This window comes from Sparus aurata, chromosome 15 (assembly GCF_900880675.1).
Source record: "Sparus aurata chromosome 15, fSpaAur1.1, whole genome shotgun sequence".
Lineage (NCBI taxonomy): Eukaryota > Metazoa > Chordata > Actinopteri > Spariformes > Sparidae > Sparus > Sparus aurata.
In genome coordinates, this window is record NC_044201.1 from 16,749,208 (window position 1) to 16,765,752 (window position 16,545).

The window sequence follows — 16,545 nt, forward strand, 5'->3', positions numbered from 1 at the left end:
GAGATGCTCCATTTCTGTATGGTGAGGCGAGGGTCCTGGCAGTTTCAGCATGGTCAGGGTCATAAGTCTCCTTCATAAAGTTGTTGGGTCAATAATGTGAACATATTTTCAGGTGAAACTGGATGTAGTGCATTTGTATTCCAGTGGCAGAGGGCAAGCGCTCTTTGCTAATCACTAAAGCTATCAAGGTTTCTGAGCTGAGCACTTCGTGCTAACAGGGTTTGCTGATGGACTGCTGGCATTGGAAAATCGACTTCCCAGGGTCTTCATACAAACAGTGTCATGGACGTCATGGAGGTCGTAACAATAACACTTTGGGTTTTAACTCTGTGCACTTTAGTCAACCTGCATAACATGAACCTGACGGACTATCAGCACAGTATTGGACCATATAAAAAATATTAAAAACTGTTAAAAGGAACATTAATAAGGAGCAGTAGAGGGCAGCAAGATGCCATTGCAGCATTGAATGTGCCTGATCCAAAGATGAAGAAGGAACACCAGTATTGTCTGTTGTGTTTTATTAACAGCACATCAGTGCACGCATATTGTAATATTTCCTTGTAAACAGTATGCAATTCACATACTATTGACTTAATTCTAAGGCCACAGACATATTAAAAACCTCACATACTGTTTAAGAGTAGCAAACAGCACGTTTGAAAGGAACTTTGGGCGCAGCCAGTGGTCAAGTTTTTAACGTTAGTAAAAATGCCCAGAACATCCAAGACAGTGAAAAACGTCCAGTTGTCTAAGACGTTGATACCTTGTCGTCTTTCTTGTAGGTGAGTTCAAGTCTTCAGTTACCGGTGCCATCAGGCTAACAAACACAGTACACTTTTTGGCTTTTAAATATATTTTACATTTGACTAGATGATTCCTCAGTTGGAGTGTTGCCTGGACTCACTGTGTCCTGCTCCAGGGGTGACAACGAAGTTCGAAACCAGTTGGTTTAACATGAATCGAACTCTTAGAAGTACCAACTTCATTTCCAGACTACAAATATTTAGGATTAAACGTGAATTCAAATCTCAGTTTTAAAACCCACATAACCTACACTCAGTCCCACACTTCCTATTAACTGCTGCAGCAGCTGAGATAAACCTCCACTCAATGGTTCTCTTCCACAGCACCTATTGCCTGATAAGTTGGTCTGCGACACACACACACACACACACACACACACCCACCCACACACACACTTTAAACCAGTGGAATCATTATGCAAGCAAGCACTTAAAACTTTAGGCAAGAAACCATTCCGTTTTCATCATCGCCATATTCTAAAGAAGAACAAACCGCTTAGCTGGGAAAACCTCATCAAATACAAAAACGTCTGCTCCTCCTCTGTCTGGTTTCATTAAATTCAAATCTACCACAAACAGAGATACTAGGGGTGCAGCTCGGAGGGACTGCACAATCCGTCTCAGAAAAATTGCATTTAGCTAGGCTGCCTTTTCCACTCAGAGCATTGCTTCAGTGAAATTCAGGACCACAATCAATAAGAGGGACCCCATCATATTATTCATGTAACTATAATGCCAAGAAATAGAAGCAACTTAGATGCTATCTTTATCCACCTGTAACATGACTTTACTCATACTGTACCTGTATCATCTGATAAGGGACTTATTGCTCACTCATGTTGTAATTGTAATGTATATGCTTTTTCAACTATCATACCTGTTGTGTTATTTTTCAGTATTTAAGCATGCCTGAACATCAGTATCAGCCCTGAATTTTCATATTGGTGCATCTCTAGCTATAATATCAATATACTGCCCAGCTCTACTATATGGAAATCTCTCTGATGGTCTAATTTGCTTATGTAGGTCATATTGAGGCAGAAGTACTAAACTGAGATTGTTTTAAACTAGTTAAAAGTTTATCGTGGTACATTTACATTTAAATTTAAATTCTCCTTCATACACAAAGGTTGGTTTGAGTCCAAGTCTGTCCTGCATGTAAATATTAGATGCACACAAAGCTCGTTCTTCTCATTTCAAATGGGATGTCAAATATTCCTAAAGGTTTGTCTGCAGAGGCTGCCTTCTGCCAGCATGTCTTATTAACATTATAATACAGTATTACTGTATATTATAAAGTACTTCTGAGCATGGGATGTAAAAAAGAAAATCTATCCGAGCCCTCTCTGCATGAGTTCATTATCAACAAGAGAGCTTTGTGAAGCTGTGGGCACAGCGGTACTTTGTGCTGAATGCTAACATCAGCATGCTAATGCACTCACAATTACCTGTACATGTTGTTGTTAAGCAGGTGTAATAGCAACCACCTTCACCATTTTAATTAAGCAAGTACATCAGAGTCTGAGGAATGTTTTTAGTTTTGGAACCAGCTGTGCATATGGAATTAACACTAAAAGCAGATTCATATTCGACAACATACTAAAGAAGCAGGCAACCTGCTACAGCACATTAATCCCAGAGCTGATTGTGCAAAGAGAAGCGCTGCACTATACAGAGAATATCTTATAGCAGGATTCAGTGAGACCCAAAGGGTTTGCCTTATCTAAAATGTGCAAAGTGCATTCGCCGCTTTGAAAATAAACTGCAGGAAGAGACGAGGCTTCTCTTCATGGTGACAGACAAAATGTGCACCAAAACATCCCATCATTCGCTCTGTATGACCTCTGCAGGGATTATAACACCAATTGAGTGCGATGACTGATACATGTGATGCTCGGTCCCGCCTCATCGGTTCTGCTCAGCAGCGACATGAACGCAGCAATGGAATCCCAGCGCTTCTCGGCTGCGGCATGGGGAGTTGTTATTGAGTATTGATGGTCGACGAGAAAATGATACAGCTGAGTTCCTCTCTATGGTTGGAACAAATTAGAATCTGACGTGACTTGATTATGCTTCCTGCCTGTTAAGATAGCCTCGTGGCTGCAGATCCCAGCGGGTGTATTTCTTCTCCTGTAAGCAGTCTTACCTGCTAATGAGGAGGATGGTGAACACAGTCCCTCCAGATACAGAGAAAGCCATGGCTGCCGAAGGAGTGGAGATGCCAGGTGGAGTTTATCTGGAATAAAAGCAAACAGAGGACGTTAAAGGTGCAATTTAGGTGGATGGGAGGGTTGTTCATAGGTTAAAAAAATATGGATTTTGTTCCCTTTGAAACCAAGAATGTCTATCAATATCAGCAAAAATACCACATGCGCTGATCCAGTGATTCCTACATCTATTGTTTTTCAGGAGCAGTTTTCGTACTGAACCAGCTGGCACACATCTCAGGTGATCTGTGCCCCTTTTCCTATTTTTGCAGTTTTTCTCAACAGTTTACACACAAAAACTGGCACTTTAGACACAATGACCACAATATGTAACTCATGCACCAACCCCCTGAACCAATTCTGCTAAACTAGAAGCACAATTCCTGCTTTACACTCAAATTGCAGTTCTAAAACACACTTTTTTCAAAACACTACACACAATTCTCTGCATTTGGCACAATTTTCATGAAGAAAATCTCTTGCTTTCACAAAGAACACTCTGTCATTCAAAATTTTAAAGTGAATTGCCCTACTATGCACACTGACTCATCAAATGGGCAAACACCTAGACACCCTACACAACACACCCATTCCACCGGAGCAGCTCAGGTACGTTGTCATTTGGGACAACGTAAGTTTCCACTGGGCTGCTCTGGTTCGTAACTGGTTCACTGCCCAACCACGCTTTATCTCCCTCCATATTCTCCATTCCTCAATCCTACTGAGAATTTTTTGTAAAGTGTATGACCGAAATCCACAAATCCACAAATGCATATACCCCTTCTCCAAGCTATGGAAGACGCATGTGGATATATAGCAGTTGGTGCTTTTTATGGCTGGATTCGCCATGCTAGGTGATGTTTCTCTTGCTGCTTGGCCAGGGTAAACATTGCTTGTGATGTGGATGAGGTGCTGTGGCCAGACCGAAACAGAGGAGATCATGCTGCACAGTTTTTTATTTTTTTATTTTATTTTTTTACTGTAACTGTGTACAGTAAATTCTTCTGTTGTTTTGTAGGTAGACCGTATATTGTTGTATATGCACTTTGTGTTGGTTGGGATGTACACTGTGTACATTGTTTTTGTGGGAAAAATAAAATAAATCTGTTACCGTGCATTTGTGTGTTCTGAGTATAAAAACAATATTCTCAAATATTTTACATCACATTTATGTATGTACTGACTGTAGTAAGTGTAACTGAACAAAAAAGGCCTAAGTCATTATGATGAATGATGAAGAAGTGTTTTCCATTCATCATAGTGTTTTACACTGAGCACATCAGTGTTCAACTGGTTCTTATAAATGTCTATTCATTTGATGGTTTGTGTGTGTCATTTGAAAACAAAATACCATTTTGAGAAGAAATAACATTGTTTTGAATGTAAAGTTTAATTTTGCAGGAGAATTGAAGGGTTTTGCCCATTGTGTGTGATTTTTGATTTGTGTGTAGAGTTCTGAGAGCATGAGGCATGCTTTCAGAAAATGTGTGTAAACAATCGAGAAAAACTGTAATCGCTACAGGCGACTATTTATTTATTTTTTATTTTCTTTGTATGTTATCTTCATATCCATCTCCCAGGTAACTGTCGTTTCTCTGTGGTTATCTCTCAAAGATCCTTCTCACAGACACAATTTTTCTAGGCGTTATTTCTAAATCACACAACAGTGAGCCGCAGCACTGACAAGCCTGAGGGACGCTCTCTTATCAACAATGACCTCTTGTTACTGACTCCAAGTCTGGCACTGTTGGGTGAAAAAAGTAATAAAGCAGATAGAAGTTTCCTTCAAAGCGAGTCCTCTTGCTTCCTATATCTCCCAGCACACCCTCTCTCCCTCTCTCCCTCCCTCATGCATCTTTTAAGATGAAAGCAGACAGAAAACCTTCAGAGACCACAATGACTTAGCCACAGAGACCCGCCTAATGTGGACGGCAAGCTGAGCTGAGAAAATATATAATGTAAAGTTGAAAGCGAACCTCTGTGTCTCTGGTGTTAAGAGTGACTTCACAGTGGTGTTGGCTTGGAATGCAGCGAGAACTGTTGGTGGTAACGTTACCAATGTGGCTACAGCCTCGGTTACATGATACACAGATTGTGGCTGTTGAGCAGGTGAGACATGGTGTTAAAGGTGCGGCTGACAATGGAATTCACCAGCATATAATGTCTTTATGTCCTCGTGGTCGTCTAAGAAGTCTAAGCCGCTTTGGACCGATTTCCTGACATTCACGTTGAGGGATACAACTCTGCTTGAGTTCCAATTTTTGCAACCGAGCAAGCACACATTAACCAAAACACATCGCACTCAGCTACAATTAGGAATTATCTACACAGCGAGTCGATTTGATCATAGCTGAGAGAGCACAGTGCGGCCACTTTCTGTTTGTGCCTTCAGTGCCATCTTTGTCACAGTCAAAATGTCCGATAAATGACACGAGCGTTCCTGACAGAAGGGCAGGAATGTTTCACTCGCTGCTGATGAGCTCGTTCAAGCGCCTCGAGGAAGTCAGTCAATGTAAATAATGCATACAGTCTAATTTCATCATACATTATTCATTTAGATTTTTTCCCCCCTTTTTTATTTATATATTTATATATATATATATATATATATTTATTAGATATATATATATATATATTTATATATATATATATATATATATATATATATATATATATATATATATATATATATATATATATATATATATATATATATTATATATTATTATATTATATATATATATATATATATATATATATATATATATATATATATCTAATATCTATATCTTATATATCTATATATATATATATATATATATATATATCTCTATCGTAATATCTATATATCTATATAATATCTTTGCTATATATCCTCTATCTATATTCTTTGAATTATCCTGAGTCCTAATCTACAATCACTTGGCTGTCCTCCATCCATGAGGCCATTTTTGTCAAGTACTTTCTATATTTTTACTCTATAAGATGATGATATGAGACATTAGAGAGCTGACAGGAAATTATGAATTGAGCATTATGCACTTGCGTCCAACAAAAGATGAATGATGATGCACTGCAAACACGCCCATGCATTTTTCAAGCTAATTGCTATTTTGCTCTTGTTTTGCGTCTGATTGTAATTAGCCATGCGGCAAAGTGTCGGCTATCACGCACCAACACACCGAAATGAGAGCTGACAGCAACAGTGAGGAGTACAGCAAAGATGAGATTGGTTGATAGAGATTGTGGCAAAAGAATAAATACCCCTAATCAGCTGACTGGAGGAAGCAGGAGAAGGGAAAGAAAAGAAAGATTATCTTGAGCTCGGTTTCAGTCAGGAGAGACTTCAAAGGAGTGAACAATCATTTCATCGACACGTTCACCTTAACAATGATAAATGTGTCTTTGTTTATGCCAATTCATCGCGACACCCCGTTTACAGTAAATGCGCTTCAATTACAACCAACTCTCTGAAGACGTTGAAGATTTTCACGGTAACTGCTTGTTAAAGCAGTCTTTGTGAATTAGATTTTTTTTCCAGTGAGGCTCATATTCATGTAAGGGACCGATTCTGCACCAAATGTATGCATAATACCTCATTTAAGTGCATGCAACAGCACCAGAGCACCAAGACACTATTTGCTTAGCAGCACAGTTAGGGGAGCCTTCCACCCTTTGCAGGTGCTTCACTCAGTTTCTTTTGTCTTTTTTTTGCAGGTTGAGCCGTTGCACCGTCATCCCAGAGCGTGCTCCCTTTGGACCCCGGAGCGCACCACTTGAGTGATTAAAGCTCAATGAAGAATGTTTAACACCAAATAGAGTCTTACTTTTTGGACCGATGCACTGTACAGTATGAAACTGGGCTCCTAGTCAAACTCACTCACTGAGAAGAAGAGTTCGGGGAATTAGAGGGAATGTATTTTCAGCATTTCAAAAGAGTAAAAACACTGAGCTCCAGCATATTTTGATGCAAAATACATTAAGATCCCTGCTCCTGCAAATACCAATTACAAGGTACCATTTTGTATGTTAAATGCTTCAGTTAGATGTATTAGCAATCTGTCACAGCGCTTCATGCTTGGACCCCTACAGGGGAATGCCATTATAAGTGATTATCTATACATGCAGCCTAGTAATGCATTAAAAGGGCTGAATGACACCCACTCACTTGAAGCCGTTCATTCAGTATATTAGAGTCACCTGTTGAACAATTCAGGGGGATCTGTTAGTATTAAACTGAACATTTGATTCAGAAGTTTGACTGAATCTGCCATCTCTGTATTTTAACCCTCACACTATGTCGAGAGTATAGCCAGGGTAAAAGATTCATAGTCTAAAACAATGGCTCAAAATACAAACCAACTGATTTAAAAATGCAAGATTCAGGGTTTATCTATAGAGAAACGTAACATATGACTTAGGCCCAGTTATCAAGAGTGATTCTGCCCTGTCAGGCAATACATGATCATTAAAAACATCCAGCAAAATGATAATTTGCGTGCTCCAGTGCATCACCCATCAAATATTGATCCAAATTCGGTTGTACTCCCGTGTAAGAAAACACTGAATCTGACAGAATCCATGCAATAGTTTGGTCAGACCGGTGCTTTCAGAATGATACATATAAGATTGTATTTAATGTGCAAACGAGAGAATGTGAGAAAATGAAAAAAAGCTCCGGAAGTTTGTGCTTCCGTTATTTGAATGATAGGACAAAAGGTTGTCTGTGTCTTGTCTCTGTGTGCCCTCATTACTCAGCGAATGATCTGATGGGGCAGACAGTAAATGACAAAAACTACATGATAATATATATTTTTGTTTTCTCACTATCGGGTGTAATTGGATTCATCTGTCAGCGTCTGTGGATAGCGTTTTGATCTTTTGGCAGAATAAATGACAGAGCTTTCTGACAAGCCTTTGTGGTCTCATTTTTCATATTTACAGTACACAACCTCAGACGACAACGCACTTGTGAACATATACAGATGCAAAACTGTTCAGATTGACATAGATACCTGGCTGTTCACTATTTAATATTTTGTCCCTGATCTTCAAAGTACCAAATATTTGCTTGTTATATTAGTAGCTGAGGCCGTGATTTTTCAGCGCACCAGGTGATGCAGCGCTCCATCTAACACACAGATATCTCAACTCTTCTGCCCATGTTTGTCTGTTAAATCTGTCCTGGCAGTCGCCCGAGCTCAGTGACCATCCTGATGAAGGGCACTCTAACGTGGGAGGATGGGTAACAGCTCTCCAAAGTGAAGCCTGTCTTTCAGCTTTGACTCTAACTGCTGGCAATTTGATTTTAAGCCGACTTGAAAAGGGCAGCAGGAAATATAAAAAGATATGTCAGGCAGAACTGAGTCACTTCATCTAATTCGCTGGCTTTTCTCTCCTTTCTTGCTCTTCAAGGTACTTATTCGAGGCACTCCGGGTGAGTCACATCAATAGTATGTCAACCTTTCTGGCCTCCAAGCTGCTAGTCCATACCCAAATTCACTACCAACTCCCAGTATTCTTATTTCAGTCTGTCACAGCTGTGACTTACTTTACGATGGCAGTTATTTTTATTGTCTTGTGTTTCACCAAAGCTGAGAAAGAGACACCAAAAAAGCTTTTTCTGCATGGATAAGTTCTTGACAGGTGTCATTAAAGGGACAGTTACCTCTAAAATCAAAAATACATATCTTTTCTATCCAAGGTTTGTGGATTTTCTTCAGTAAAAAAGTCATTGCTGCTGAGTTTCTCAAATGTATAGTGAAGATGTAGAAGTGACCCTCATGGTGTCAAACTTGGTGTCGGGGCCACTGACCAGCTGGTCACAGACAAACGCCACGTTCACAGCCTGTAAATTGTCGTTAACTGCCGAAAATTAGGGAGATTTTCGGGCGTTTACGGGGCCGAAAATCCCACTTTTCATGCAGTGCAGGCTGCTGTATTTAACCTGTATTAGGATAGAGAAGAAATATGTATTTTTTCATTGGGGGTGAACTGTCCCTTGAATGTAACCAGCGGGCACAAGAAGTCACTACAATGGAAAAAAATAAACTAATGATCTGGTTAAAATGTGTTTTTTAACAGCTAGTAATGACATTTCAGCATGCCACATATAACAGTGAAACTACATCTTTTAGCTGACATGTCTTTTCAAAGTTAAATAGGCTTACCAGCTAGTTAGCTAGCTAATCAGGCCAACAACAAAACCCTGTCCAAAATGTCTACCTTGCTACATCATTTACTATTACTACATAATAAAGTAGTTTATTCTTAAGTGAGTTTAGGTGTAATCCTGCATGGCCCTTACAGGCCTTTTTCACAGCAGATGTTTTAACATGTTGTAGGGAGACCCAGGTGTAATTTATTGAATAATGTATTCGTAATTAGCTACGACACTTTCAGGTGGCCTAGCCATTGTCTTGTGAAGGTGCTGAGCATGATATAGACACAATGTTATTTATACCGTACTGCTGCTTTATCCTAGATGCCTGTGTCCATATAAAGAAGAGAGGGTCACCATATTGAGGAAAGCAGTTCAATGTACTGCCAGACAGATAATCAACTAATCTCATTTAAAGATACATTACTGAGCGGACCCTCTCTTCTTTACATGGAAACTATATAGTGCATATTTTCTCACTCAGAACTCAGGCATCCAATAAAATGGCAGAAGATAAATATCAAGTACTACAGACTCTAATGAGGAAAAAATGCTGGGCCAAGTTCCTGGCTACATGCTTTTATTGCTCTTCTCTGTCACAGACATCAGTTTAGGGTTTCACAAATGGCAAGGGAAGAGCAAATCCTCCCTTTTCTCTTCCAATATTGATTTTGATACCTCATCTGAGGGTATCCTCCAACACTGAGCACTAATCTGATAGCGATGGTCTCTTTTTCCAAAATTTTAATCTGTTTATCTCACTGCAGTTTTTATGTACAGAGAGATTGCAGTCAGACTAAAGATCAGTAGTCTGTCATGTCGGAATGAATGTTAGCGATATCAAATTTAAAAAGAAACCATTTTATTTATAATTACGTTCAATCAATGGACCATCACTTGATAAACCTTATCTCTCAATTTAAAAACTCTGAAGCAGTTGGTTTTAAGTGGTCTTTCATGGATGTTCCAATACTCAAAGGGCACCCCAATTTAGCTTTTTAACAAGTTAACACCATTTTAACTCCTCATTTTAAGATACAAGCTTCCCCAGTTTGTGGTCTGTTTAGTCCTTAGGGCCCAGCTCTGACCAGAGATTGCTTTGGATATATTTTGAGCACATTATTAACTCGTCTTGTCTCCCAGCATCAGTGATTTAATCAATGACCCCTAACAACATCAGACCATCTCTGCCCCAACAGCTTCAGCTCCTCTAGTTTGATTTTATGCCACGGTTTTTCACCGGACTTTATGACACGTCGTGAAACCCCTACCAAATGACAGACCTGTCGTGTCAGCGAGAAAAACTATGGTGAAAGAGTGTCCCAACAAGAAAAAGACTTGATAAAGCCTTGGATCTGATCTGCCAATAATCTAAGAAATATATAAGGCATGTGAATGAGTCAGACTTTTCAGCCTTTGTTCACACACACTATGAAGGCAGTCTTCCTCAATTTAAACTTCAGTCCTCTTCACGCTTTTTAGGTTGCTTTAAAGACTCCACAAGTTAATTGGAGCAAAAATAACTCTCAAAGAATTACAGAATTACTGTTATCAAAGGATCTTAGGGATGGTGTCAATCTAGAGTCTTAACATTCTTGCCACTGTCTAACCATTATTTCTTATTAACTAAAAGTGACCTGACTTGATGTACTCCTCGGCCTACCTCCCATCAGAGACCCTCTGCCGTGTCTCTTCCTCCCTTTCAAACACACCAAGGCAGTGTCTCTCAGAAACAGTCGAGACCCTACGGACTCCATCTAGGCAGAGGTCTCTCCTCCCCTTTTTCATCAGCGGGAATAGACGCTTCAGCCGAGGCCCTAAGTGACTGCTTCCTCTCATCATCCTAGACAAGCCTATAGTGTCTGTCAGTCGGCATTATTATTGGGATGAGTGTTGCTCTAACATACTGTATGGGGAGGAAATCTGCTGTCTTGCAATTACAGCACTGATGATGATGGTGAGGATGGTGATGAGGAGATGGGAAAAGTATAAAAATGGAAGTTATAATGATGAGTAAGGGGTAAAGTAAGGGTTGCAGTCAAAGGAAGCATCAAGTAGTCTTAGTACAAAGACTGCAAAAGGGGAAACGGATGGCTTGGCTCTGTGCCAAGGTAAGAAATTCTACCTACCCACAAGTAAAAAGCTCACAAATTTACACCCTATAGAGTTGTGAATTCAGAGTAGCTATTTCAAGCGCCCTTAGCTCTAAAAAATTGAAAGTCCCATTCATTTTCTCCCATTGTGAGTGTTGCATGACTCACAGTTGAAGCACTTTTTCAAAGCTTGGAGAGGCAGTAAAACTCCCCTGGTTAAATCATCAGGACAAAAGATTATCTGCTACAATAGAAAATATCCAAATTCTTTCTAAAAAGGCAAAGAAAAAACGCCTGCGTATGTCCAAAAATTCAATGACCAACTTTAAAATTCTGTTGTGTGCGCTGCCAGCAATAAACTGGAGCTAAAGATTACACAACCAAAGACAACTGTAACAATTTGAGGCTGAGGTCCGTTCCCTTTTGGAACTTTGGATGAAGTCAAAGCCTAGTATTTGTTCCAAAATGAGACAAACAACTCTGAATTTGTTAATGCTCTGATTCGTGCCTCCACTGTATTTCTGGCCTGTTTATTTGTAGCAGCAGCGACCATGGCTCATGAGTATTAGAGTATTTAGAGCTGTCCACCATGCCAAATTCACAGACAAACAATGTTTTCATAGAAGGAAGGCTGAAATATGCAATCTCCTGTCAACATCAACAGAGTTGAGGTGGAGCAGGTAAAGCTGGTTTTGGTTTCCTGGGAATGCACATTACAAAGAACCTGTCATGGTCATTGCATCATAACCACCCTGGTAAAGATGCTTCAAAATGACTGTATTTCCTAAGCCAGGTCAAGAGCGCTGACTTGCCAGGTTCTTGTTAACATTTACAGAGGAGTGTTCGACAGTATTCTGACCGGAAACATCAGGAAACCACCCAGAACATCTCTGGTAACAAATCTACAGTCATATCAGTAAAGTGAGGTGCCTACCCAGAGCCCACACCCACCTCAGCCATACTGTAGTAGTGTGTTCACCCGGCTGCCATCTGACAAGCGATACAGAAGTATCTGCTGCCGTATCACCAGACCACAGAGCAGCTTCTTTCCTCAGGCTAAAAGACTCAACAGATCTTTTTCTCATGACTGATCATTTATTCAATCAATTATGTATTTCCATTCTCTTTTGTGAGTGGCATACACTGACTATATGTCTAACTATAATTTTGTTATTCAATCTTGAATAAAATGAATCCCTACAGTCGTTACATTTGCAAGGAGAATCCCATGTTTCTATGTAAGTTAACATGTGCATTTCAAGGCCAGAATATAGAGACTTATCATAACCAGCCAAGCTCCTCTCCAAACTCTAAATCTTGTTTGTTTAATCCGCACAAAACTGAAATGTAGAAATGACACTTTGAAGTTTACAGACGGCTTTGTGCGAGACTCTTTTCCTGAGCATGTGCAGTAACATCATGGAATCTCCATTGGCAGCCTGGAAACCTTTGATGATGTTTGATGGAACAAGTAATCCTTTGGTGATGCCAGTTTCCCCCTGTTTCCAGTCTTTGTTCTAAGCTCAGCTAACCAGCTCCCGGCTGTGGCTTCATGCATAATCTGATATCGCAGTGCTGGTGTTGTTAAAGCTCCTGTTAGTAAGATAGTAATACTGCCGCTTTGGGATTGTCTGTCAGGTCCGCCGAAATTGACTAATCGTGTTTTAATCAGCTTAGCAACTCAGAGGTCTGGAAAAAAATCTGCACATGAGTGAAATTATCTTTTCAAACATGTGTTAAACGGTGTGAAACGGTGTATTTTAACCAAACCTGTGCTTTCCTTAAAGTTACCTAAACCTGACCAAACAGTGAACTGACCAAACAGTGAACTGTAAAGACACACAAAATAATGAGTGAATGTTGAGTTACAATAATAACATGTTGCAGACAGGATATGATACAGTCTAACCTACTCAACTATGACAGCTTGCTCCAGGTTCAGATTTTGATGCTGTTTCATGAGGCAAAATTATGATCCTGGAGCAGCATTCATTATATTGTTCCAGGAACAAAAGCAACATGGATTGCAAGGGTTTGGCATCAGAATAACATGACTGGTTAGTTTTAATGATGCTCCTGGAACACCAACACAGCAATATCAGACACACTGTTGCTTCATATTTAACATGATGACATATGAGTGGTATCCATCCCCCTAATCCAATATACAGCAAGAACAGTGGTGAGCTTCATTACCAAAATATCAAACTGTTACCCCAAGAAAAAATGATGAAAACGCACTGGAATCCTTCTCACTCCATTGAAACATACATATGTATGTACCTTCTTGAGAGCTTCTGGCCCATCTCGACCAAACCTCCGGGCTTTGGTCACACTTCACAAGTAATCACATGTAATCCTTGAAAAGAAAAAAGCCCGAGGGTGCATGGCTGATGTGAAGACACATCTGGACACTGACAGGTTGAGAATGGACAACACCAGGAGGATTAATGCCATCAGATTATATTACCGATGACACATGACACTGTGAGTCAAGGCTTGGTCCCAGAAGACAATGACCAGAGAGTGACACAACCACTGCCGTGATGCACCTGCACTCCAGACACAAGGAGTATTAAATGCTTCTTTGAAGTGGAGTCAGAAGGTCTGCACCTGACATAATGAATCACCAGCTGCCCGCTTTTCAATGATACCGGGCAGTGCTCCCATTTAGCTTGAGAGGCCACAGAAAGGAGTCAATACACAGGTAAAAAGAATCAAATAGAGAGGGGAACAAAATCAATACAGGGAGAAAGATGAAGACACCACAAGACAAAACTCTCACATGTCCAATAAAAGCAAAACCACTGCAACACTGCAATCTGTATTTTCAGACTGCAGGTTTTTTAATTCCTTAATGTTGTCCGTCTGCGAGTGGGGCAGAAAACACACTCCCAGCTCTGGGGATTTGATGATAACAGGGATCCTTTCCATTATCTCTCCACCAACTCTATTTATGCAAATCTCATTCCTCTCCCTTCCTGTGCCTTCTTGTGACTGCCGGCCTGCACTGCCAGGGCTCAATCTGCGAGGCAGCTGGCAACTTCGACCCAACCAGTGAACACAACAACAAAAAACAAAAAAAAAAACAGAAAAGAAAAATCTGCACGAATTAAGTGCTCCTCACAATCTGTGCTTATTCTGCTAATTAGGGGGCATTACCATCGTGGTAAATATAGTTTGAGAAACATAAGGAAGAAACTCATCTTAAGGCTTCATGGGGCATTAGCGTGATTTTAATTAGTTTTTATCACGGTGGAATCACGGCATAGCTGCGAGTGTTTATCTGTTGACTTGACAGCTTAACTGTTTTTATCTGATGCAGAGCTGCTGGGTAGAGATATGTGTTAGCCAGTGATCATGTCTCCAAGATGTGGTTGTTCAAATCTCCCAGTAACACCCACTTCCATCAGACATCACCCTCATGGTCTCTATTAGATGAATCCCCAACCTTTACCTTCATGTCACTTTAATAACTGTCATCCTGAAGATCACCCACCTGCCCAATTAAAGGTTGACAATGAATGTTATCCTTGAATATTCCTCCTGTTATAAACTGAGCACAATCTATACAAAAAAAGAAAGAAATCGGCCCTGGGGGAAGATGTGGCTTGCATGGTCAAGCAGAAACTTGTTAACCTCCTAACCCTCACCCACATCAGCGAAGAGCATCGAACGCACCGGTGCATCTTGCACTGGCAGAAATCATTAAAGAAGCTCAGTTGAGGAGTGAGACCCGCACACGCGCAAGCATGCACACATACGCGCGCGCGCGCGCGCGCAATCTAAGCCTGCACATTTTGACTATGCATGAGAATTTTTACAAATTTTTGGACGATTTCAGGCTCAGAATAAGATCACACCACGCTTCAGAGTTGAAATCATCGGCGGACTTTTGCATCCAGTGTGCATCAGGCGACGCGCTTTCAATCTGAGGCGCGCTGGGGAGAAAAGACGCACGAAAATACAACAAGCGTCTCCAAAAAAAAAAAAAGATGCTCAGCAAACACAAACAGGTGCTACCACCATTTCAACAAATAAACACCCAGGGTAGTGAAGTAAAAAACCCGAACTTTTACCTGTAAGAGCCGATCGCCGCGAGCATGTCCTTTATGTCAGCGCATCCTGGAAATAAGAGTCCGTAACGTTAGAGTTCCCCCCACTCAGATCAGATCGGCGCGGCTGCAAGCGTGACTTCCATCCACTTAAAGAGAGCACCTGCTGATCCGTGCATGCATACATACGCCCGCACAACAACTGGTAGTGCTCTGTCAGCGGATTCCCATTAACCACTATGGGCTGGACGCGCCGCTGCGCAATGACGCACGCCATGGACTCGCAGCTGATTTGGAGTCTCCAAAGCTGCCCGAGATGATTGCCCAAAAATATCTGTCATGATGATGGCTGCTTTGCGTTACCCTTACATTACAGTATGAGGAGGAACACATGAGAATTGGTAGCACAAGTAAAACCATAGAGGGGTTTTTGCCTTTTTTCATTCACATGAGATGTTTGTCTCAGGAGGCATTTAGTGAATATTTGTCTCACATCTTTCAAATCAAAGAGATCACAGTGGAACAATGACGCACAACACATGCACCGCGTTATCATTCCATCTGTATTTTGAAGCTTTGAAGAAATCAAGTGACAATAATCCTGTCAGTGCACGTTTAACGCTTCGCGGCAGCACTTACAGCTATTATACTTTCTAATTCACGGAGAGAAAAATCGGTTGCTCTGAAAATTCAGGCAAGGAAACTCATGCGCTCCGAGTCAGGATGGAGGACCTTGTGCCAAGGTGTTCGCCCCTGATGTATGAAGGCCTTACCTCGTTGCCTCTGCGTGGGTGTACCAGGAACACTTCCCGTCCAAAAAACGCCCCAAGGGGAGTGAGGGGCGGTCAGTCAGGCAGCAGCTGATCCGATCTTAGCTCACATGTGCGCCATAACTGTTGGAGCTCAGTCGCTGCATGGTAGGGCAGGAGAGTGGTGGAGTGGTTATGGAGGGAGTACCACTCAAGCAGGAGAGGGTTAAAGCCCTTCTGTTGGCCATTCAGCTGATGCTTGCTTACGCAGTGATTGCCTTCTGCACATGGTTGTATTAGCCTCAACCTCCAGGGAGGCTGCTCCCCTGCTGACCCTGACCTCTGACCCCAGGGTAGAGTGGGGAAGATAAAGCAGGATTGCCCTATGGGGATCTTTAAAGCACATTAGCACAATGGCGCTTTATACACAATATACTATATAGAGATGTATATTCTGTATTCACAGAGGCTGACC

At 41.0% G+C, this 16,545-nt stretch overlaps 1 protein-coding gene across 2 annotated transcripts in view; it reads right to left on the reverse strand.

The window, feature by feature from the left end:
* The window catches only part of LOC115596735 (gamma-aminobutyric acid receptor subunit pi), a 65,788-nt gene extending 49,520 nt beyond the window's left edge, over positions 1–16,268 (reverse strand). The window contains exons 1-2 of one of the 2 annotated variants that reach the window (XM_030442126.1): positions 16,095–16,268; positions 2,953–3,042 (exon numbers count right to left, since the gene is read on the reverse strand). In XM_030442126.1, coding sequence (XP_030297986.1) covers positions 2,953–3,005 — 53 coding nt within the window. In that variant the 5' untranslated portion in view covers positions 3,006–3,042; positions 16,095–16,268. Of the gene's footprint in view, positions 1–2,952; positions 3,043–15,345; positions 15,618–16,094 lie in introns of those variants that run through there. The other variant, XM_030442125.1, reaches the window with a different exon arrangement.
* Positions 16,269–16,545: the final 277 nt, after the last annotated feature.